Source organism: Xenopus laevis, chromosome 4S (genome assembly GCF_017654675.1).
Source record: "Xenopus laevis strain J_2021 chromosome 4S, Xenopus_laevis_v10.1, whole genome shotgun sequence".
NCBI classification, from domain to species: Eukaryota; Metazoa; Chordata; class Amphibia; order Anura; family Pipidae; genus Xenopus; species Xenopus laevis.
In genome coordinates, this window is record NC_054378.1 from 9976264 (window position 1) to 9999671 (window position 23408).

General features: G+C 40.1%; 1 protein-coding gene across 2 annotated transcripts in view; it reads left to right on the forward strand.

Moving 5' to 3' along the window:
* elp4.S (elongator acetyltransferase complex subunit 4 S homeolog) overlaps positions 1 to 6621 on the forward strand; it is a 190457-nt gene extending 183836 nt beyond the window's left edge. For both annotated transcript variants that reach the window (XM_041591386.1, NM_001094894.1), the window contains 1 exon segment: positions 6389 to 6621. In XM_041591386.1, the coding sequence (XP_041447320.1) occupies positions 6389 to 6520 (132 nt within the window). In that variant the 3' untranslated portion in view covers positions 6521 to 6621.
* The last annotated feature ends 16787 nt before the right edge of the window (positions 6622 to 23408 follow it).

Genomic DNA, 23408 nt, shown 5'->3' on the forward strand with positions numbered 1-23408 from the left:
TTATATAAATAATATAATTATTATTATTATTATTATATAATTATATAATAGTAATATAATTACACTAAAAATCCATCTAGGAGACCAAACGTAAAACCAAATTAATATAAATGTATTTGTTTTCAACTTATGATGAGAACCTTTCCCAGTTCTAACAGCTCTTCAAATGCACCTGCTCGTTAAGTAAAGGTAATAGTTTCACTGTATTTGTTATTTGTCTTTCTACGTATGTCGAAATCTGTTCGGGTGCCGGAAAAAAAGGACTTTTGTTTCAGAACCAAAAGAAAAACACGCTGTTGCTTTCCCCGGCAACAGATAAAGTTCTCATTACTTCAAAGCAGTCTCACCATGGAAGATGAGATGTTAACTTTCCACCCCCCGTCTATATCCAAATCCTTTTCCATCCTTTCAAAATTACTGTTGACTAACACGTTGTGTCTCTTTTCTCTGAGGCTCTGAGTGCAAAACAACTACTTGAGAAGAGGAACATTTATCCTAGAGCCATCTGAGTTACTCAACCAGAAAGACTCTCCATGTGGAGAGGGCCCTCATGCAGCATTCCACATTTTTAATGAGCTGCCTCGCAAAAAAAAAAAGATCCCAGCTTTCCATTTTTTTCAGCTAAAGCTTTAACTGAAAGGCGGATTTGTTCTCATTAAGATGGGAATGTCTAAAGAATGATAGTTTAAGGTGCACCACCACTTCAACTCTTTGAACTAAAAAGGGTCAGTTTCACTAGTGATACTTGTACTGGTTTATAGGTTTTTGTTGTCTCGACGACTCAAGAGTTGCTCATTTTTTAAAAAAAAAAATGTATAGGCTTTGGAATTGTTTCTCATAAACAATGTAAAAAAAAACTGGACAAGATGTCAAGAACAATTTGCCTCTCTGTTTACCATCTGAAATGGCTTCTGTTGTTGACGGGTAATCTAGATAAGTACATCGAGTCACGTGACCCCCGGGAGAAAACCAGGCATCTTGGTGTGTGATACAATATTGCAATAATGTCCATTTTATACCCAGGTGGACAAACACAATCAAAGGCTGGTTCGTTATTGTCCGGGCACTGTTTGAAATAGTCTCAAAGTACATCACTTGTGCCAAACGGGCCGTGTGTGCTTAAGAAGACAAGCTTTTGAAAGTCTCCGCTGTCCGGTATAATCTAATGATTCACGTACACTTCCACTGTCATGGAAAGCGAAGGGACCGTCCATTCATAATTTACATGTCATTTGCTGCTCCATATTGTGTGAAATTTAATTACACAGCTTAAATCGTAGCCAGTCCTCGTTTGTCTCCGAGAGCGCTCACAATAAGGCATTGATCAGAGTCCAGCATTCACTCCTAGTCTCCCTTTTATCAAATCACCTTCTGGTGCGGCCATCAAGTCTGCCCAGTTGTTCTTTTCACTCCTTTGTAAGGAAAATGAGAGAATTTGACCCCCATTTTCATTTAAAAATCCAGGGCATCATATAAAAGATGCTGCTTGAAAAGATTTTATTCAGAGTTCCACCACAATAGAATATACAGATATATTTTCTGAAGGTGATTACGGAGGCTGCCCCGGTCCTCCCCAGCTCCGTAATAGTTTTTATACAACGTTCTATTGAGTCGGGGGAGAAATGAAAATCCTCAACTCCCCACAGGTGTCGTTTTTTTTCAACAAACACTTCTGGTGGAGGGGGAAACCCCTGATCTACAGCTACAAATTACTAATCATGTGTATTATTCAGCGTTTTAGCCTATTTCTGAAACTTTTCCTTTAAATCAAAAGGACCGCTTTTTTCTGGGTAATTGCTGGCTGCCTGGCGTCCTGGGGAGAGACTCGTATGAGCATAATCCTCCTGACGACTCAAACTGGCTTCCATCCCACTCCTCGGCAAAACACTGGGACTGAATTAAGAGGATGAAGAGGATAATTATTAGATTCAGGAACAGTTTCCCAGCAAAATCTGTTTTTATTCACAACCATGAAAAACTGTTTATGGTTTTGGAAATACTCTGTTATGGTAATGCGAAGGAACTACTGGTGACCTTATTTTTTGCAAATTGAACGCCGGTGGAAAGAAAAGGTTTGGGGTTGTCATGATTTTCTGGGAAGGTAATTACAGCTGTTCATTCATTCGTTGGCAAATGAGTTAGGGAGTTTGAAGCGATGCTTTTCAGCCTTTTGCCAAAGCATATAGGTAAACATCAAACCTTCCTCATCCTCACTGCTTCCTCGGTCATCTACCTACACCTATATTCTACTGTTCTTCCTTACTCCCAATGCCCATGTTACTAGTGATATAATCTTGACGCCATTTTTTAACCTGGGGAAGAGCATAAAACTCAGAAGATACTACTTGTGTGTATTCTTTTAGTAAACTTGTGGAACTGGGATTCCTTTCAAAGCTCTGTACTCGGCAACTTCTTTATGAAAAATTCAGAAACGCTAAGTTTTCTGATTCTCTTTCTTGGTTAGTCACTTATTCTTTCTAAATTGCCCTACGGAGAACTATTTGTTGTTTGGTCAGACCACCTAAAGATTCAGATAATACAGTATGTAGGTCCCATGTGTAGTTAAAAAGATACTGTCATGGGGAAAACAAATTTCAAAATGAATCAGTTAATAGTGCTGCTCCAGCAGAATTCTGCACTGAAATCCATTTCTCAAAAGAGCAAACAGATTTTTTTATATTTTGAAATCTGAAATGGGGCTAGACATTTTGTCAATTTCCCAGCTGCCCCCAGTCATGTGACTTGTGCTCTGATAAACTTCAATCACTCTTTACTGCTGTACTGCAAGTTGGAGTTATATCACCCCCTCCCTTTTCCCCCCAGCAGCCAAACAAAAGAACAATGGGAAGGTAACCAGATAACAGCTCCCTAACACAAGATAACAGCTGCCTGGTAGATCTAAGAACAACACTCAATAGTAAAAACCCATGTCCCACTGAGACACATTCAGTTACATTGAGAAGGAAAAACAGCAGCCTGCCAGAAAGCATTTCTCTCCTAAAGTGCAGGCACAAGTCACATGACCAGGGGCAGCTGGGAAATTGACAATATGTCTAGCCCCATGTCAGATTTCAAAATTGAATATAAAAAAATCTGTTTGCTCTTTTGAGAAATGGATTTCAGTGCAGAAGTCTGCTGGAGTAGCACTATTAACTGATGTGTTTTGAGAAAAAAAAACCCATGTTTTCCGATGACAGGATCCCTTTAATGACCAAATTCAGATAACCCATCAATGGTTTTTATTCCCACCTGGTTGATATCTAAAAGCTCCATTGCATATGATAAAGATTGTTTTTGACGTATGCAGAGGCCCAGAGTGTCAATGGTCCCAAATTTAGGCCTAGGTTCCATTTATGCCACCATTTCACATATCTTAACCACTACACATGGAATTTTGTATTGGTCCCTTTCAAGGACGAAAGACCTAATACTCAGCATCAGGACTTTTTTCTATTGTTTTGGTTTGAAAAGCCCATTGGGGAGGGTGGCATTAGCACATTGATTTGGCCCTTATCTGTTGGGTTTCCATATCAGCCATATGGCCCCAGTGTGTGACAAAATTCATCAAAGATCTGCTTAAGTGCATAACAGACTTAAAGGTGGCCATACATGTAGAAATCACCAAACGAGCGGATCTCTTCCCGATTTGCCCACATTGAAGTGGGCAATAGGCTGAACGTGGGTCCAACTGCCCAACTATCGGATCTCATAATGTAGGCAAAATGGGCGGTCGGATCGCAGGACCGGATCAACGAACAGATGCGGCTGCAATCCGATGGGATTTCTAACCCTGCCCGACCAACATCTGCCTGACTTTCAGCCAGATATCGTGTAGGGAAGCCCATCAGAGGGACCCACGCACTGCCCGATAAGCTGCCGATTTGGTATGTTGGCAGCTTTTATTGGCCTGTGTATGGCCAGCTTGACTTGACCTAGCTTGTCCTACATATAGCAGAGATTTGCAGACATTTGGGCTGATCGCCCTTGAAGCCTCAAGGATGTAGAAGGGATGGGAGGGTGAAATAAAAGAAGGTCATGAATAAAAAGTAGGGATGCACCGAATCCAAGATTCGGTTCGGAATTCGGACTTTTTCAGCAGGATTCGGATTCAGCCAAGTCCTTGTGCCTGGCTGAACCAAATCCTAATTTGCATATGTAAATTAGGGGCGGGTAGGAAAATCACATGACTTTCATCACAAAAGAAGGATTTTTTACACTTTTTCCATATGAAAATTAGGGTTCGGATTCGGTTCGGGATTCAGCTGAACCCCAAATAGTGGATTCGGTGCATCCCTAATAAAAAAGTTCACAAAATTTTGACTTTGGGGCAGGCTCTGTCAATTATGCAGGTTAAAATAGCTCAGGTTCCTTAACCTCAGGAAACAGTTGCCATATTTGTACTGCAATGTGCTCTTCATAGGGAATCCTATAGTGAAACGAGGTCTGTGTCACCTCTAGAGTTCTTTCATGCTCCTGCTGTGGTCTCAGCTGTCAGAGCTGAACGAGGCATTTCCAAGCCCAGGGCAAGTTACACATTTTGCCTCTGTATTTTTCTGCTACAAACACATTTTCTGCCGCTTTGCATAGGAACCAAATGAAAAGAACTAATCAAGGTAAAGAACAGCCATCCTTGTGCTTCCACATGAGCCCTATTTGTTGTCCTTATTTAACAGGGTCATCGAAACATCTCTAAATGATTCAGCATGAACTTTATTATTTGGTTATATGTAGTAATTAATCTCCATTGTGGTCCTTGTCCAATGGCAAAATGGCGCAATTAATGACCACTGGCCCTATGCATGTAGAGCCATATCGCAATGATACCGTCACGCCATTCTCAGTTAATTCTTGCCCTTTGTATTTGGGGGTGACCTGGAAAGTTTACATTGGGGTCTGCAAAGTATCCACTTGGGGTTGGAGACATCTCTTAGCCAGGGAATGGAAGGGGAAGCAGATAAAAAAAATGATAGCATATTTAGGGTAGGGCAGTAAGAGCTTTATACAATATTTTACCCATTGTTTAAATGGTTTGTTCTTCTATGAATGTATTTTTCAGACTTTACAAGCCCCCTTGGCCTGTCTTTTGACCTTGGATCAAAACAAGGTGACAGACATAGTAAAACATATTGTGTTCTATCGTTCCATTAATATATCAAAAGCCGCAAATATTGCCCTCCCCCCACCACAAAAAAATTATTACCCCTCCAGCCTGTAAACTTTGCCTTTCCCATTGTGCACCAGATGATTACAGCACTTGTGGGCCATCACTATCAGACCTTCATGGATTCAAGTAAAAAACACATTGGCCAACTACATTATAATATGTTAGGTCAACTTTAGGGCCCTATATTTTTCCTTACCAAGAAAGGGCACAGAAACAAAGACAGGAATTATAATGAGTATTACAACAATGGGCAGCACTTATATCTTTAAACCCTCCTGTCCTATACTAGCCAGCCCAATGCTTGGATTGGAGTACTTTTGTACCCCAGCCTAGTGGAGTTCACTTGGGGTGCATTTGTTCTCCAACCTATTGGATAATCATTCTGGCATCTCTATCATTTCTACAGCCTCCTGCCCACCGAACCTTACTTCTTCTCTTTCCATCGTGGTACAGAATAATGACTAAAAAAACCCATTTTAGGGTGTTTCTGGGCTGAGTGGTTGTATGGGGTGATGGTCTTTGATATCGACTTGTCAATATCACTTTAAATGAAAAGGAAAACTCTCAGAATCCATTCCATGACCTTCAGATCTTAATGGATACTGGGAGATGCTTTTCAACAGTTGAGTGGACACACAGGTTAGATGGGGGTGGCAAGCTCTTAGATTGTAAGCTCTGTTTAGCAGGGGCCTCTTCTGTATTGGCCAGGTAATCTGTAGGTGTTACGTATACACCTTCCCATTGTACAATATGTTGTGCTTTTGAAAGATATGGTAATAATGTAACAATAATCACCCATCAACCAGACCTAAACACTTAAACACTACCTTCTAATGACTATGGGTTCCTTAACTTAGTGCAAAAGTTGTGCCATCTTCAATGCATATTATCCATTGGTCACGTGTCTAGCAAATACTTGCTATTATCATAAAGGTATCGCGAGTGTCAATCCACACAATTATGGCCAATGCGACTCATGAGCCCTTTTAAGCAAAATGCTCTTCAATTTCCATGTCAGATGTCACTATCCACGCAGCTTGACAGCCGCCCCCCCCCCCACGTAAGTATATTTTTATTTCAAGCAAATGGTTCGGAAGAGATTTCTGGACACGTCCATAGCATGTTAAAGCGAATGACTACATGAGTGACTAATAAGGTGCTGTGTGTTGCTTCCAGTAAACATTTAATAATGGTTGTGTTCTGTTATTTTTATTTTGTCCACAGAGACTGCATTTGCCTCCAGACTTGTCAGACACAGTGAGTCGTTCAAGCAAACAGGATCTGGCAGGATCGGCCAAACTGCTGAGCTCAGGATGTGGCCCTGCAGCCGGCGGCGAGAAGCACCTGGACTTCTAGTGATTTCTGATTAACAGTCGTACTGGGGAACATTCCTGGGGCCTTCACGGGGCACGTGGGATTCTTGTACATATTGTTACTAAAGATTGTGTCCATCAGAACGGCGTCCTCTTGTCTTTTATTCTGCACATTCAAACATATAGCGGCATAGTCATAAAGCATTTATTGCATTCTACGTGCCAGTTATAGTCATTTGTAGTCATTTTATACATGACTTTTGTTATTATACATGGAAATCCATTTTAGAAATTCATAATGATCTAAAAAGGAAAAAAGTCCCCCTTTGTGTGACTCTTAAATGTCCTACTTAGGTACCCTATAGTGCTCATTCACTTTGGGTGATTCACTCCAAAATGTGCCTGGATCAAGGTTTGAGGGGCCTGAAGAAATGTTTGACCCTGAAGTTATACCACTGCCTTAGTAGCTTCTTTTAAGGGCAGTGTTAACTCAATAGAAGGTCAATGGTGAGAGAGAAGGGACGGGAAGAGAAAAGGAAAGAGAAAAGGGATAGGAAGAGAGAAGGAAAGGAAAGAAAGAAGGGAAGAGAAAATGGATGGGAAGAGAGAAGGAAAGGAAAGAGAGAAGGGAAGAGAAGAGAAGAGAAAATGGATGGGAAGAGAGAAGGAAAGGAAAGAGAGAAGGGAAGAGAAAATGGATGGGAAGAGAGAAGGAAAGGAAAGAGAGAAGGGAAGAGAAAAGGGATGGGAAGAGAGAAGGAAAGGAAAGAGAAAAGGGAAGAGAAAGGGATGGGAAGAGAAAATGGAATGGAAGAGAGAAGGGATGGGAAGAGAGAATGGATGGTAAGATAGAAGGGAAGAGAAAATAGATGGGAAGAGAGAAGGTAAGAAAAAAACAGAATGGAAGAGAGAAGGGAAGAGAGAATGGATGGGAAGAGAGAAGAGCAGCGAATGGAAGAGAAAAGGGAATGGAAGAGAGAAGGGAAGAGAAAAGGGAAGGGTAGAGAGAAGGGTAGAGCAGTAGCCAAACCTGCACATAAGCTGAGCAAAATGAAGCAAGACAGAATTCTCCTTTTAGTAACTTTGTTAACAGACATAGGGGAAAATTGTAAAAATGATGTATTAGTGGTCCTTTAAATGTAAGAACATTGTTACCTATTTTAAATGTTTTCTGATTTCACAGAATGACTTTGGGATCTTGCAGTGGGTTTGGATTGTGACTTTATGTAGCTGTGGGTTTGACTTCTAGTAAATTACAATCTCAGAGGTGTTTGTATATTCTCCCTGCTCAATGGGGAACCGATAGATCAACTGTCTCAAAAGCATTTGGTATGAGTGTGGGTGTGTAAGTACTGTATGTGTCCCCTGGCAATACGTGCCCACGTTTGGTCTGGTTCTATGGTCAGTTTTTAGCATTGTGCACGACCTTGTGCGCATGTATGGGACTGAAGCACCACTTCTTGCTGTTTCAATCAAATATTTGGTCCAAACAAACATAACACTAAGGTGGCCATACTTGAGTATGGCCCTTAACACAGAATCCATTCATCCAGCACAATGGCTGATAGGTCAAATCACCACATGGGGTGACCCATATAGGCCCATCTTAAAGGGATACTGTCATGGGAAAAAAAAATTTTTCAAAATGAATCAGTTAATAGTGCTGCTCCAGCAGAATTCTGCACTGAAATCCATTTCTCAAAAGAGCAAACAGATTTTTTTATATTCAATTTTGAAATCTGACATGGGGCTAGAAATATTGTCAATTTCCCAGCTGCCCCAAGTCATGTGCCTTGTGCTCTGATAAACTTCAATCACTCTTTACTGCTTTACTGCAAGTTAGAGTGATATCACACCCCCCCTCCCTTTCCCCCCCAACAGCCAAACAAAAGAACAATGGGAAGGTAACCAGATAGCAGCTCCCTAACACAAGATAACAGCTGCCTGGTAGATCTAAGAACAACACTCAATAGTAAAAACCCATGTCCCACTGAGACACATTCAGTTATATTGAGAAGGAAAAACAGCAGCCTGCCAGAAAGCATTTCTCTCCTAAAGTGCAGGCACAAGTCACATGACCGGGGGCAGCTGGGAAATTGACAAAATGTCTAGCCCCTTGTCAGATTTTAAAATTGAATATAAAAAAATCTGTTTGCTCTTTTGAGAAATGGATTTCAGTGCAGAATTCTGCCGGAGTAGCACTATTAACTGATTCATTTTGAAAAAAACATGTTTTCCGATGACAGTATCCCTTTAAGCTCTGCTGGAACAGAGACTTAGCTACTTAGTTTATATGGCAGCCATAATGTTCAACCCACCAGAATATACAGTATCTCTGTATCACTGAGAGAACCAGTGGAGTAATGATATAGGTGGGAAGGGGATGTGACTGCACCCAACCCACATGGGGCCGTTTGGAGATAACATTCTAAGCAGATTTTAGGTAAGGAGAGTGATGGGTACGAGTGAAGATGTCCCACCTGGGCACATGGGAGTTACTAGAGAGAGCATCTCAATTTCTCTGTGTGTCTCACATACATTCAAGGAACAATTATTCCATATATATATAATTTTATATATATATAGCCCTTATTGTACCATGAAAAGATATTAGATGCCACCAAGGACATCTATGACCATATAAAAACAGGAGACCTCCAACCGAATGCTTTGACAGAGTGATATATTAATTCTTAAAGAACACAATATTTAGCGAGCCTATAGATGTGCCGTGCAATGTGGCAGGACTATAGCAATAAAGTATAATTAGATGCAATGCAATCAAATACACTGAGCCATTGTGTGTTTGTAGGCTGCTGCTTTGTGTTTGCACATATTAAGTTACGGTATATATTAATTATCTAAGAATAATATTTGAATGCATTCTTTTGCAAAAGTCCATCTTTTTTCTTTAGCTGTATCTATTTATTTTTTTTCATATCATTTGGGGCAGCGCTATGAAATGCCGTCAACAGATTTAATTCTAGACTGAAATTCAAGTTGACAGATACATTAATGCCTGTAAATCCGAGGTGTTCATTCATGCTTGAAAAAAGAGAGACAAAAAATGACAAATACATTAAAAAAAACACATATTTATCTGTTATAATGGGAACTGGGGGCATGTTGTGGAAAAATACCTGAAATGCCCTTAAATTGACTTCTGTTTGGATAAGGGACCAAGTGCAAGTTACGTACCGGCCAAAATCACCCAACGTTTGAAAATTAGCATTGCATTTGCTTTTAGTATACAAACTTTTGTTTTTTGGATGGCGGTCCTCTTTAAGACCTCCGGTCTAATGAAAGGGACAGCAGAACCCAGAGGGGCATTCGTTTTATTTGTATCTCAGAAGCAGATCATCTGCTCAAAAGTTAAGACCTGACCAGTCTAGAAGCAGGGACTTCATGTTTACTGGTAAGGGCACCTCTTGGTTGAGCCTAGAGGTGGTTATAGCTTAACCAAGCATGCATTCTCTGAAAAGACAACTTTACCTTATGGATTTGACCCTCAGGTGCTCAAGGTAATTCCCCAATGAGCAATTAAAGCCAATCCCTTCCTCATTCCCATTGTTCGATCATTGAACTTTTTCAGTGGGATAAAGCACCCCTCAACCTGTAGGATGTGCTTGTGAGTCTATTCTACCCTGTATCCTGTGTTACTAAGTGTGAGTTTTAAAGATGATTCTACATTCCTTTGCTGAGCTGATGGAGGCTCGTTCTTTAAGAGGTAAGCTCAGCATATATATGTGTCTTGTTGACACCTATTTCAAGGGCATTTCCTCTTCAGCATAAGGCAACATGACCTCTTCAAGTATTTTGATGTATTGAAACAATGTGTTCTTTGGCAAATTGTAAGCTCTTCAGCATGTCTTTTTTTCAACAATGGGACTTTGCGGGGGCTTCTTGCCGACAACTTGGCTTCACATAGGCGTCTTCTAACATTTTCTTTCATCTTCCTGGAGCTGATCATTGGCTGAGTCTTTGCCATTTTGGATATTCTTCTATCCATTCCAATGGTACCGTATATACTCGAGTATAAGCCGTCCCGAGTATAAGCCGAGGTACCTAATTTTACCTCCAAAAACTGGGAAAGCTTATTGACTTGAGTATAAGCCGAGGGTGAGAAATGCAGCAGCTTCTGATAAGTTTCAATCAAAAAATTGAGGGTTTCTGCTCCCATTGGAGGTGCCGGCGTCTCGTTTTTGGATGCTGGCGACCATTCTTGGACGCTGGCGAATATTCCTGGAGACTATTCTTGGATGCCGGCGACTATTCTTGGACGCCGGTGACTATTCTTAGACGCCGGCGAACGTTTTTGCGCTTGACCCGAGTATAAGCCGAGGTAGAGTTTTTCAGCATATTTTGGGGGCTGAAAAACTCGGCTTATACTCGAGTATATACGGTAGTTTTCCGTTTTCTTCCACATCTTTCAGGTTTTGGTTGCCATTTTAAAGCATTTTGATCAACTTTTTAATCAAAGTCCGCTGTTCTTCTGAACAATGTCTGGAACGAGCCGTTTAATTCAGATTTTCAGAGAGAAATGCACTATAACCAGCAGGCACAACATTTCCCTTTTGGAATACTGTTATTATTTGGAACACGCCTCAATTAATTCACTTCAATGACACAGAATCAGCAGAATGTCATGACCGATGGGTCTGTTGGTTTCTATTACTCTGCTACAGCTACTATTAAATTATTTGCCATGTAAAAATATAATTTCTACCACACACACACATACAGTACAACCAAAGGACTAGGATTGGCTAAGACAACAATTGCTCTTACCCTCCACGTCTCTGTGACTAAACAAAAAAACTTTTTGCTTTGTTCCTCATTCATTTTATTACTTGAAACATCTTTGTGAGAAAACGACGCCAGGTCTGCCTGAATTCTTTCTTTAGAAAATGGTTTGTAAAAAAAAAATTTTTTCTCCTACCTTTATTTTTTTGTTTAATAGTCTTGAATTTGATGACTGTCAATCACTTCAAAAACTTCACTGTAGCATAAACAGGAGCTGTATACAGCTTTTATTCTGAATTAGAATAATTGAATCAATGGCGGTGATTAGCCGGGATGTCAAACCTATCCATTTTCTCCTGTCACTACCAGTTTACTTTTTTTGTGATTAAAATATAAAAGACAACTGTTTTGTCATCAGCTTTTTCATTATCGCCAGCAATTTTTTTTTTTTTCAACTTCCTTTTGAAAACTGTCTGTTGAACGCTGGGCTTCTTTTATCCATTAAACATTATCAAGCAAGAGAGCTGGAAAGGCTGGCAGTTGAGTGGTTCTGCACTGACAGTTGCAGTTTAACCCCTGGAGGGTTGTGCTGGGGCTGATTTTAGAAAATTGTGGGCTCCCTTTATTATCTAGAGCTATAAAACATAAATCAGGTAAGTCCATCCTGCAACCTTCCAGCTGTTCTACATTATATAGATATTTTATTTCTCCCTAAGGGTCCTCTATAATGTTGGGACCAGAGCAAGTGCTCTTTCTGCCTGTCCCTTGAGTTAAGTCTCCATATAAAATTCATTCATATTCAAGTACAGTTTGGCAGAGTGAAGAGAGCAATGCTTCCATAGAGCCTAAAGCTGAGCATACACTATAAGAGCAAGGAACGCTGCCAAACTTTATCTAAGTTGGCATCCAACTTTTTGAGCCAAATCCATATGGGGACCTAGGGAGAACCATTGGAAGATGGCCTCATCAATGTGCCAATGTGGTCCTCGTTCAAAGGGATTTTCAAACTTTCCGTAGAGATTTTGGCAGCCTAAAAACCTTGATAGTTGGTAGGCCAGTTCTGTCCAACTTTGACCGATTGTTTCTCATGCAACTTGTTTGAGACCTGGATTACACTGAAACAATGAGTCTATGGAGACTTTGAGCAGAGTAGGGACCCTAAAAATCCTGTAGTGATTGTGGCCACATCTAGCCAGATGGACAGCCCAAAGTTAGATGGTGTCTGACCTAAAATGTTGGTCAATAGAGGTGTTTTTCATGATGTTTAAAGATAACTGGTAAAATCTGTTGGGTTACTGATGTTATCAAAGGGTCTGAAGGACTGAGGACCACATAAGGTCATTTAAGAATGTCTAACATGGATTCAATGGAGAGCACCTATTGATGCATTGAATTCAAGCACTTGCATACAAACATGCTCCTGCCCTTCCACATGGTTGCCAATACCTGCATCTTGCCTCTTCTGATGAATGGTGTGCAACTGTGCCTACTGACGTTGGGTCACCATGGAGCTTCCCCTATCCTGAACCAGACAAGGTCTCCAGGGTTCCAGTTCTGGGATGTGTCAATAAATGCACCAGACTTTCAGTCAATGAATTCCATGCAAAGTCGGTTTTGAAGCAGATGTGAATAGCATCCCCTATAAATATTGACCTGTTGATTTTCTAAGTTATAGGGATGGATAACTTTACCCTATACAAATAACACTATTCTGGAGGGGGAGTCAGCACCATCTTTAAACACTGTAATACATTAAGTCAGTAGATAATACACAGGTAAGAGGTCATTTTCCCCCCAGATCTCACAACTTGCCTTTTTTGTTCTCATATTATCCAAGCGTTTTTACCGTTTGACACTAGAAGTGAGCAAATAACAATGGGAAATTGGTGGGTCCTTAGCAAGGGAAAGTGAATGCTAATAAATGTCAGTTCTCTGTTTCTTAATAACAAATAAAACTTGGCATCCGATGATAAATCCCGCAGAGTTAATCATATAGGTCAGAAATATGCGCTTCTTTATTTTCATGTATCTGTAGCTGGAGATTCCCACACAAAAAATTAATACTCTGAGCTAGATTTCTGGGTTGGATTTCGAAGTTTTTCGCAGAAAAATATATATTTTTTTTTTCCAGGAGGTAAACTGGCTTAAATATAAAGGGTAACAGCTGTGCGATAGCCTTTTATTTGTTCTCCCTCCTATAGGTCTATATTAAAAAGCAGATATGGAGCTATTATTGCCCCCAGGTACCTACCCAGCAACGATTAGCCAAAGAGGGTGATGAATGTTTGTCTGATCGTACCCTTTGGTTAGGAACAAACCATTTTTATCTTGTATTTATACAGCATTGGCATTTAAACAGCAATTGCTAGCAACTCTACTTCATTCCCCCTATCTCTGCCTCAGCGGAGCTTACAATCTAAGGGCCCTATCACATTCACACCCACTAGGGGAAGTTCTATCAGGAGCAAATTAACCTGCCTGCATGTTTTTGGAATGTGGGAGGAAACTGGAGGAAATGGAGGAAACCCTCACAGACCCAGGAAGAACATACAGAGTCTTTGCAGATAATGTCCTGGCTGGAATCAAACATAGGACCCCATTGATTAGTAGGTAGGCAATGTTTATTTAGTTACATAATTAAATCGGGTTGAAAAAAGACAAAGTCCATCAAGTTCAACCCCTCCAAATGAAAACCTAGTATCCATACAAACACCCCTTCACATACATTCTATATACCCATATTTACACTAACTATAGAGTTTAGTATCACAATAGCCTTTGATATTATGTCTGTCCAAGAAATCATCCAAGTCCCTCTTATAGTCATTAACTGAATCAGCATCACAACATCACCCGGCAGTGCATTCCCCAACCTCACTGTCCTCACTGTGAAGAACCCCCTACGTTGCTTCAAATGAAAGTTCTTTTCTTCTAGTCTAAAGGTGAGGCCTCTGGTACGGTGATCCACTTTATGGGTAAAAAGGTCCCCTGCCATTTGTCTATAATGTCCTCTAATGTACTTGTAAAGTGTAATCATGTCCCCTCGCAAGCGCCTTTTTTTTCCAGAGAAAACAACCCCAACCTTGACAGTCTCCCCTCATAATTTAACTCTTCCCTCCCTCTAACCAGTTTAGTTGCACTTAGTCTCTGCACTCTCTCCAGCTCATTTATATCCCTCTTAAGGACTGGAGTCCAAAACTGCCCCCATACTCCAGATGAGGCCTCACCAGGGACCTATAAAGAGGCATAATTATGTTTTCATCCCTTGAGTTAATGCCCTTTTTTATACAAGAACTTTATTTGCTTTAGTAGCCACAGAATGACACTGCCCAGAATTAGACAACTTGTTATCTACAAAGACCCCTAGATCCTTCTCATTTAAGGAAACTCCCAACACACTGCCATTTAGTGTATAACTTGCATTCATATTATTTTATCCAAAGTGCATAACCTGCATTTATCAACATTGAACCTCATTTTCCAGTTTGCTGCCCAGTTTTCCAGTTTAGACAAATCACTTTGCAAAGTGGCAGCATCCTGCATGGAACCTATAGTTCTGCACAATTTAGTATCATCTGCAAAAATAGAAACAGTACTTTCAATGGCCACCTCCAGGTCATTAATAAACAAGTTGAAAAGCAAGGGACCTAGTACAGAGCCCTGCGGTACTCCACTAACAACACTGGTCCAATTAGAAAATGTTCCATTTACCACCACTCTTTGTAGTCTATCTTTTAGCCAGTTCTCTATCCAGGTACAAATACTATGTTCCAGGCCAATCTTCAAATAAAGCCCATATAATATAAATGCAATACACAAAACAGGAATGTATTTGTCCAAAGCAAGTTAGACCATTACATCTTAAAGTGATGATCCCATTGCATATCTTTGCTGTTGGGTTTAGCATCAGCCGGGACATGCAACTTATGCATCAAATTGTAACAGTTTACATGGTCAGTAAGCAGGCTATTTGAGGACGTGGGGGCAAAATTAATTATTAAAATAGCAAAGAATAGGAAATAGAAAGGAAAAGGAACCTGCATGTCTACATACCTCTGCCTTGGACACAGAGACTGAAGCAGGGGAAAACGTGGCAGTGCATGTGCTATTTTCCCATTGATTCCAGGCTCCATGGAAGGCCTCAGGCCTCCTATTAGTTCTGCACCAGTAAGCTCCCCTTTTAGAATCATCAGAGCCGTACTTTTCTATTGTAGGACATAGCAAGGCTTGAGCCCCGTGTCATGAGTTTCTTGGTGGAGAAATTTCAGACGTGCCTACTGAGTTGCTGTTCAGTCGAGCATAGCCTTTTGACTTGATTGGGAATCAGTGGATTATTATATATATATATATTACAAATGGAGACTTTAACTGTGTACTTGACAGAAAGCAACTTAACCTCGCACACGGCTGCTAAGTCCATATTACTGGCACGTGGGCTGAAATGAGGTCTGAATCGACCCTATCATGTCCTCCTTATGTTTACATATATCTTTATATTATTAGTAGCAGTTAAAGGTATTCTAATAAACTTTGCAGCTGTGTATTTATTGTATCAATGTTTATTACATGCAGTATATTGACATCTATAGGTAACTAGAATGTTCCAAATCTAGGCAGGCTTTATGAGTCAGGCCTCGCTGATAGCAGCCTCCCTTCCACGGTACTACTGGCTGAACTCTGAGCTGTAATCTGCCATATTTACCCCCCATGAAGAGTTACTGCCACTTCCAATGTTAAATCAGTTGTTCTACTAAAGGCAGTGGAACAGGGCAAATTCAATGATTGAATTAAAGGTATTTACTCTTCTGCATAGAGAATAAGTGATCTAGATGTTTCTACCCATCTCCAAATAAGTCATTAAGGGTTGAATCCTGGAAGGTGATCAGCGGGTCAGTCGTATTTGTCTATCCATATGTTCTCAAAAGGCAGAATTCGTTCTGAAGCGAAGAATTATTTGGGTCATTAAATGAAAAATACACATAAAGAAGTCCTCACATTAACAAGATCCAATGGCACCAACCTTGACAGATACCCAACATGGCCAACACAGTCATCATTGCAGACACAGTCATCATTGGAGACCCGGACCACTACATCATACAATGGTATTCTTTACAATTTGGTGCTTCCTACTATGCAACAAGAGTTTGGGGAAGGCCCTTTTTTGTTTGGGCAGGATAAAAATTGGTTTGCCGAGATAGGAGTGGAAGAACTTGGCTGACCTGCCTCAGCCCTGGCCTCAACTCAAGTGGACTCCTGTGGGGTGAACTGGGATGTTAATGTGAGGCAGTTCTGATGACAATGTCCGACCTCTTACTGTACATACTGTAGGAATGGAAACCAATCCCAGCTACAATCTAATGGAAAGCCTTGCTAGAGGAGTAGAAGGTAAAAGTTGTTTTAGCAAATTCATATACAGTAAATACCGTTGGTTTGGGAATGAGATGTTGCCATCTACTATCCCAAAAGGTGGGCAAGGGACAGACACCTATCTGATGATTGCCTACAGCAGTGTTCTTCTACCTGCATGATAGACACGGAAACATTCTATCTCTAAATACTGCAATGTGCCCTCTCCTATTGGCACAGAATAGCAATGGTTAACATTTCTCCCACTGAGCAAATAACAACTGAGCAGAAATTGAGGATATAGCCTTTTAAATTCTGTCTGACGTCAGTTACAGTGGTCGAGGGGAATTAAAACAGTGTAAGAGGATCTGTTATGTTACATTGAGAAGGAAAAACAGCAGCCTGCCAGAAAGCATTTCTCTCCTAAAGTGCAGGCACAAGTCACATGACCAGGGGCAGCTGGGAAACTGACAATATGTCTAGCCCCATGTCAGATTTCAAAATTGAATATAAAAAAAATCTGTTTGCTCTTTTGAGAAATGGATTTCAGTGCAGAATTCTGCTGGAGCAGCACTATTAACTGATTCATTTTGGGGAAAAAAATTTTCCCATGACAGTATCCCTTTTGTACTGTGGCACTTTGCTAATGCAACTGTCAAGGCTGCTACGGTAATGTGTTTGGCTGCTCTGAAACAAGACACAGCTCTAGTGATGGGCCCGCACAATGGGGGGTTTCTAGGTAAGTTAGGAGTAATTGTATTTCGCTGGTATTTTAAACATATAGCTGCTGCCATCTGATGTTATTCTCTTGCATTGTGGTTATAGAATATAAATACTGTATATGGCTGGAGTAACTAAAACAAACTTTACCCATAAAAGCATTAGTGGGAATCTGTAATGCATGGACATATGGGTGTCAGGCAACAAATCTTAAAATATTAGTTCTTTATATATATTGAAGGGCATAACATCATTTATTACAACATTTTAATACAACTGTAGAGTAACCCAAGGGCTTTTCCCTTGGCTTAAATAAAAGCAACCTCATTGCATAGATGTGTATATCAATCCCAGCTTGGATTGGACTGGAGTCTACGCTGAAGTTTTCCTCTCCATTTGCAAAAAGGTACTTTTTTTTTCTCCCTTTGCCAGGGATGTGGGCATAAAATCCAGGGGGAAAATGTGCCATAGAATTGGTTTTCATGCTTCTTACAATGGCAAATGTCTTCAGTTTAAGATTCAACATGACTCAAAAAGGTAGTTCCAATGTTAAGGCAATCATCTACTGGTCCATACAGACCAGTCAATTGTGAAGCCTCTATATAAACAAACCCCTCCCTTCTTTCAGCTGACACCTGTGTGGCTGTGAGATAAGGTACAGCTAATTATACAGAGGCTTCTCATTGGACTCATAATTCATTTTGGTTGTGCTCAGAAGAACAGGGAACAGGCTGGGATTTTACCTTAATTGTAGGTAGGGATGCACCGAATCCAGGATTCGGCCTTTTTCAGCAGGATTCAGATTCAGCCGAATCCTTCTGCCCAGCCGAACCAAATCCAAATCCTAATTTGCATATGTAAATTAGGGGCGGGAGGGAAATTGCATGGCTTTTTGTCACAAAACAAGGAAGTAAAAAATGTTTTCCCCTTCCCACCCCTAATTTGCATATGCAAATTAGGGTTCAATATTCGGCCGAATCGTTCACAAAGGATTCAGGGGTTCGGCCGAATCCAAAAAAAGTGGATTCGGTGCATCCCTAATTGTAGGGCCCTGTCCATTGAACTAATGTTTAAAATGGTAGCATTCTTGTTCTTTAGATGTTACACATAGCACACATTTGTGCATTATATTCTGTTGCTGTTTTATTTATACTGATTAACTGGCATTAACTGTGTAATAAGCAACATATTACTAAAAGGTAGTAGTGTGAGCAATGGGGACATTGGCATATTTCCTAGAACTCGGGATAATGTTGAACTAGTCACAGGTGACCCTTCTCTCCGCTACATTTCAAATGGTGACCATGGTAATATAGCTTTAACTGCCTATGGGTTTTTCCTTATAACCAGAAAACAATAGTATTAGAAAGTAATATCAGTCCAATATTATCAGCACAAGATTACTATAAGTCAAAATCCTCTGTCTCCAGCTGCCTTGGCCCACCAGGGGCTAGAATAGAGACCTGCCGAGCTTCCTGCAAAATAAGTTATGGCTTCTGAATACTTGACAAAACTGCTGCCATCTGATTAAAATACTTGCTGATCCTAGGAACTGACAAGCTGAGAGTTCACCTTCCGTTCCTTATAACGTGTTTATTTGCCAGTGTGGAGCCTTGATAATACAGGCCTCCTGACGATGAGGCAATAAAAGTAATTTTAGCATCTGGCGGGTTCACGCCCCCTATTTCTCAGACTATAGAGAAAATTCATTTGAGATGCAAGCTTAATATGCAGGCCTAAATTATGCATTAAAATACAAGCTCCCTATCAATAGGATTCTATTTGTGGTCTGCAAATAAGTTGTAATTTCATTAGTCACAGGACTAAAGCAGAAAGCAGAGGTTCTTCACATAATTGGCAGGTAATGAGTCTTTTCTAACATTGTTTCACATTCAACATATATTAAAGCGTTACCCTGATTTCCTGGAAATGAAAAATACCATAGACGGAATCCTATACTACCCTCGCTCGCCGGCCTGAAAGCATTAACTGTTTTACATCCAGATGAGTGGATTGAGAGCTGCTGGACCACTAGGTAGTGCCCACAATGAGGACACCTTCACTATATGAAACGTAGAACAGATGAATATTATCTAATAGGAAACATCACCCTTACAATAATTATAGGTGACATTAATAGAATGTTTGATATTCTTTGTTGCCTCTAGTTCTTGCCCCTTAATAATTCACTGTTACTGTTCTAGTGCACTTATTGGCTATAATGGTTTGGAAGAAAACAAGAAATAGGCACAAAAGATATATAAATTGTCAAACATGATCATAAAGGAATTTAAAATGGTCACTTTAAAATGTGCTTTTTGGTGTGGCCACCAAATGAGAGGATCTTAACCCAATTTGACCATCAGCAGGCTGGGCAGAATCATGATGATCCGACCCAAGCCAAAGTTGGATAATAATGGAGGCCTTGGGAACATAGTGGGATAGGACCATATCAGTCTGCCAATATGGTCTTCACCCAATGGGATTTTCAAACCTGTTTGATTTTCAGCACACTGTGGTCTTTCAGGCCATTGAAATAGCCCGATACACAACCCAAAATGAGCTTCTGACTGAGGGTAATGAAACAGCTGCTTCCATTGGGACATGTGTCTTTAGTGTGTTCCTTAGTAATCTTACTGCCCAATGGTCACTTAAGAGTCGCTTAAGGGTCTCTCGTTCATTACTCTGTGGGTATCAGCCAAGGCCCTTTCCACTTATTAACATTGGGAGCTGTGATAGGTAGAAAGGGACTTGATCACTGCTACTTTTTAGTATCTGTGATGAAACTCCCCTAATCACCCTCCAAATGACTAAAAAGTAAGGTCTGGAAGAAGGTCTTGGTCCTACTATAAGTTGGGTTGTATATTTCCAGCAGCCGTCCATGGCTTCAGAGTTGTTCCTGGTTCTTTCCATTATAGTCAATGAGAAGCAACCTGTTTTGGTTTCAGACTGAGAAAAAGTGGTGAAGAACTCAGTAGTTTAAGGCACAAAATGTCTCAATGTCCTTAAAATATTGATAATGGGTTGAGTGCAGAGGATCCCTTGTATTTGTCATTTAAAAAGTAGTGAAGAACACCAGAACACCACTAACCCAGGGGAACTGCACAACATGGAAAAGTTCTTGAATGGAGGATCATGCTTTCATTTCGTCTATGGATTTACAAGGGCTACATGACTCTAGACATTTCAGTTACGATTAGAAGAAAACAACAAGGTTTGCTTCCAGAGATGTAATAGCTCAGGACCTGCAGTCAACATCATCACCAACCTGGAAACTCATGCTTCATTCCCGTGTTTAGGGAAGACAAATATCAAACTGCTTAGGGCACTTTCCATTCTTTCTCCAATGGTAAGCAATCCTTGGCCAAACATTGAAGGTTGCGACCAGGTAATGTAAACAAACAAGAATGCTATTCCAAGTAAGTAATTAAATGAGTCTTTGTTGTGTTAAAATTGGTGGTAAGGGTTTGAGCACTGAGGCAGGTGGCAGTTTGGAAATAGTAAGAGCTGCTTAATGCAATAGCAGACAACTACTTATTCTGCTAAAAGGAAAAACCAATAGACTTTGAATGAAGGTGCAGAGCCTTGTTGGCTCATTTCTCCTACAAATAGGGGTTTACAAAGGTCACTTTTTAACTCTATTGTTGTGTATTTGTGTTTACTAGAGAAACGTGACTACTGTTTTAATGGGGAAAGAATAATTTAGATATTACATCTGGGGGAGCTGAGACTTTTGGGAGATGGTCAACTGAAAAAGCATTTTCTTTCAGATATTGGTGTTTTGCTGACTGTAAAAAAGCATGGAAACAGGTGAAAAGTGATCAAATTCTGAACAGCAATGCTGTTAAAGGCTCACCTCCCAGACTTCACAGACCCTACTTCTAATCAAATTGAGGGGTTTGTCAGCATTAAAAAAATAGCCCTATAAGATCATATATTAGGTGGACTATTTTTCTAAAATCTGCCTGTTAAATTAGAAGGGGCCCCAAAGGGTCAGTGTCACCTGTTGAATTTAAAGGGGACCTAACAGGGCTACATTGAGATCATATTATCATAAATGCTAAATTGGAACATTAAAACATCTACAACTTGCAGAAGGATTAGGAGGGGTTCAATATACTGGTGTCATGGGCCCTAAAATATTGTGGGTTCTCTTGTTTTACTTCATTAAAACAGGGCTAGCTCCTGTTTGCAGTAATCCTGGGTGATACATTTTTCTTGTACTTAGATGGTGACCTTGAATACAGGAGTAAAAGTAGAATGTAAGGAACAATAGTTAATGCAGAGAAAACCAAACCAATGAAACTTGGGACTCCGCACTCTTTGAAGGTAGAGTCATCTCACAATGCTATTTTAGAATAAGAAGATATTGAGGTTCTTAGAGAATTCATCATGACCAACTGGTTCACATTTTCATGGTTTTGGAATGAACTGTTTTAGTTCTGTAGGGCTTACTGCTCTAAGTCACTAGGTTGATATATTAATACCATTCCAACCCCACAATGAGTTTGATTTTCAGGTTTAGAAATCAGACAACCACATTTTCATTTCATTTTGGGGAGACACAAAAGAGAAAATAATTCAAAAACACCAAAAGCAAAGTTGCTTACATTTCTAAAAGGTACAGTAGACTTCACTTTAAGGCTGCACAAAAATGACATGGGAAAATACACAAACAATTAGAGTGAACAATAAATACATTCATTTTATAGTGGAATTATTGGAATATTTTAAACCAAAATAGATCTTATAGGAACTGTAGACAACTCATGTGGTCCAAAGTCAGAGCCCAAGCAGGTCATGCTACAGTTACTTTAGGATCACACCACCGTGTTACTCCATGGTCCAGAAATAATTTATCACTTGATTTTTATTGAGTGGTGGGGCTTCAGGGAGTCATCCAGTCTTAAAATATTCCCTAGCACTTAGTCAATCAAGAGACCCTTTTAGGTATGGAGGGTGGAGTATAGGTAATGCTGACAATTAGCAATCGTCATCTCTTTAGTTTTATAGCAAGAGGGTTGGCAGCACAACAAAGAATCCAAGTACCTTCTTGGAGCTAGAAATTCTAAAACATGTATTCCCATCTCGTGTTGTTGTCTACCACCTTGTTTAGGGTCTAAAGTCAAATAAGACACAACTGCTTCACAGAAACATCCTAAGGGGGTTGGTTAGTCTAAAGCGCTCTTTTTTTGCTGTTTAGCTTTCCAACTTGTGTTGACCAGAAGAAACCACTATCAGCGCCTCCCAAAGACCATAAGGCAAATGGCAAAAGGTTTCTCAGCCGGCAGAGAATAATCCATATCATTATGTGCTGCCCATCATTTAAACGTCACTAGACGTCACTAGACTAGAAACCAACACTGGTATGGGAGTTATTACCTGGGATGTTTAAACCCTGTGGATAGGGAGGTATTTCCATAATTCCCTTTTGTCCTATCAGACCTGTACTGGTATAATTGTAAAATAATATTTCTATCTAGAAAAATCTAAAGAATCTAGAAAAACCATAGTAAGGACATAATACCCAACTTGATTTTGCCTGTTGGGCATGGCCTTGAAACATTGTGGACAACTTATTGGTATAATCATCATGTTCAATATTAGCTGGTGGACAACCTCTGCTACTATGTAGTTGACATCATCTTCAATTTTTCATTAATCCATAAAGCTTTGCTCATTGTTATGGTTGCCTTTGGACGTAAAGTCAATTTCTGAGTTTCCCTGTCGTTCCCTTTTTCTGTTTAACAGGTTAAATTGTATTCCTCAATAAGGATTTCTACTGGCAAATACAAAAACGATTTTACCCTGGGGAGTTCCAACTTCTAATTAAAAAAACGAAGGAAGAGAAGAAAGAAGAACCCTGACTATTACACAGAAACATCACAAGATCTGCCCAGATCTATTATAGACTAAAAGAAAGATGGAGTCATTTCAATAGTTCTCCTTTACTCGATCCACCACTTCATCCTTAAAAGCTCCTCCAACCTTGTTCAATAAAAGAGTCTTAGGTCCTTACTTCCCCCTTCTTTCCTATAAACAGAGACACCACCGACGCTAATTTGCCATCACCTTGATTATTCATTGAATCAGACACACAACAGTCGTAACATATTTGG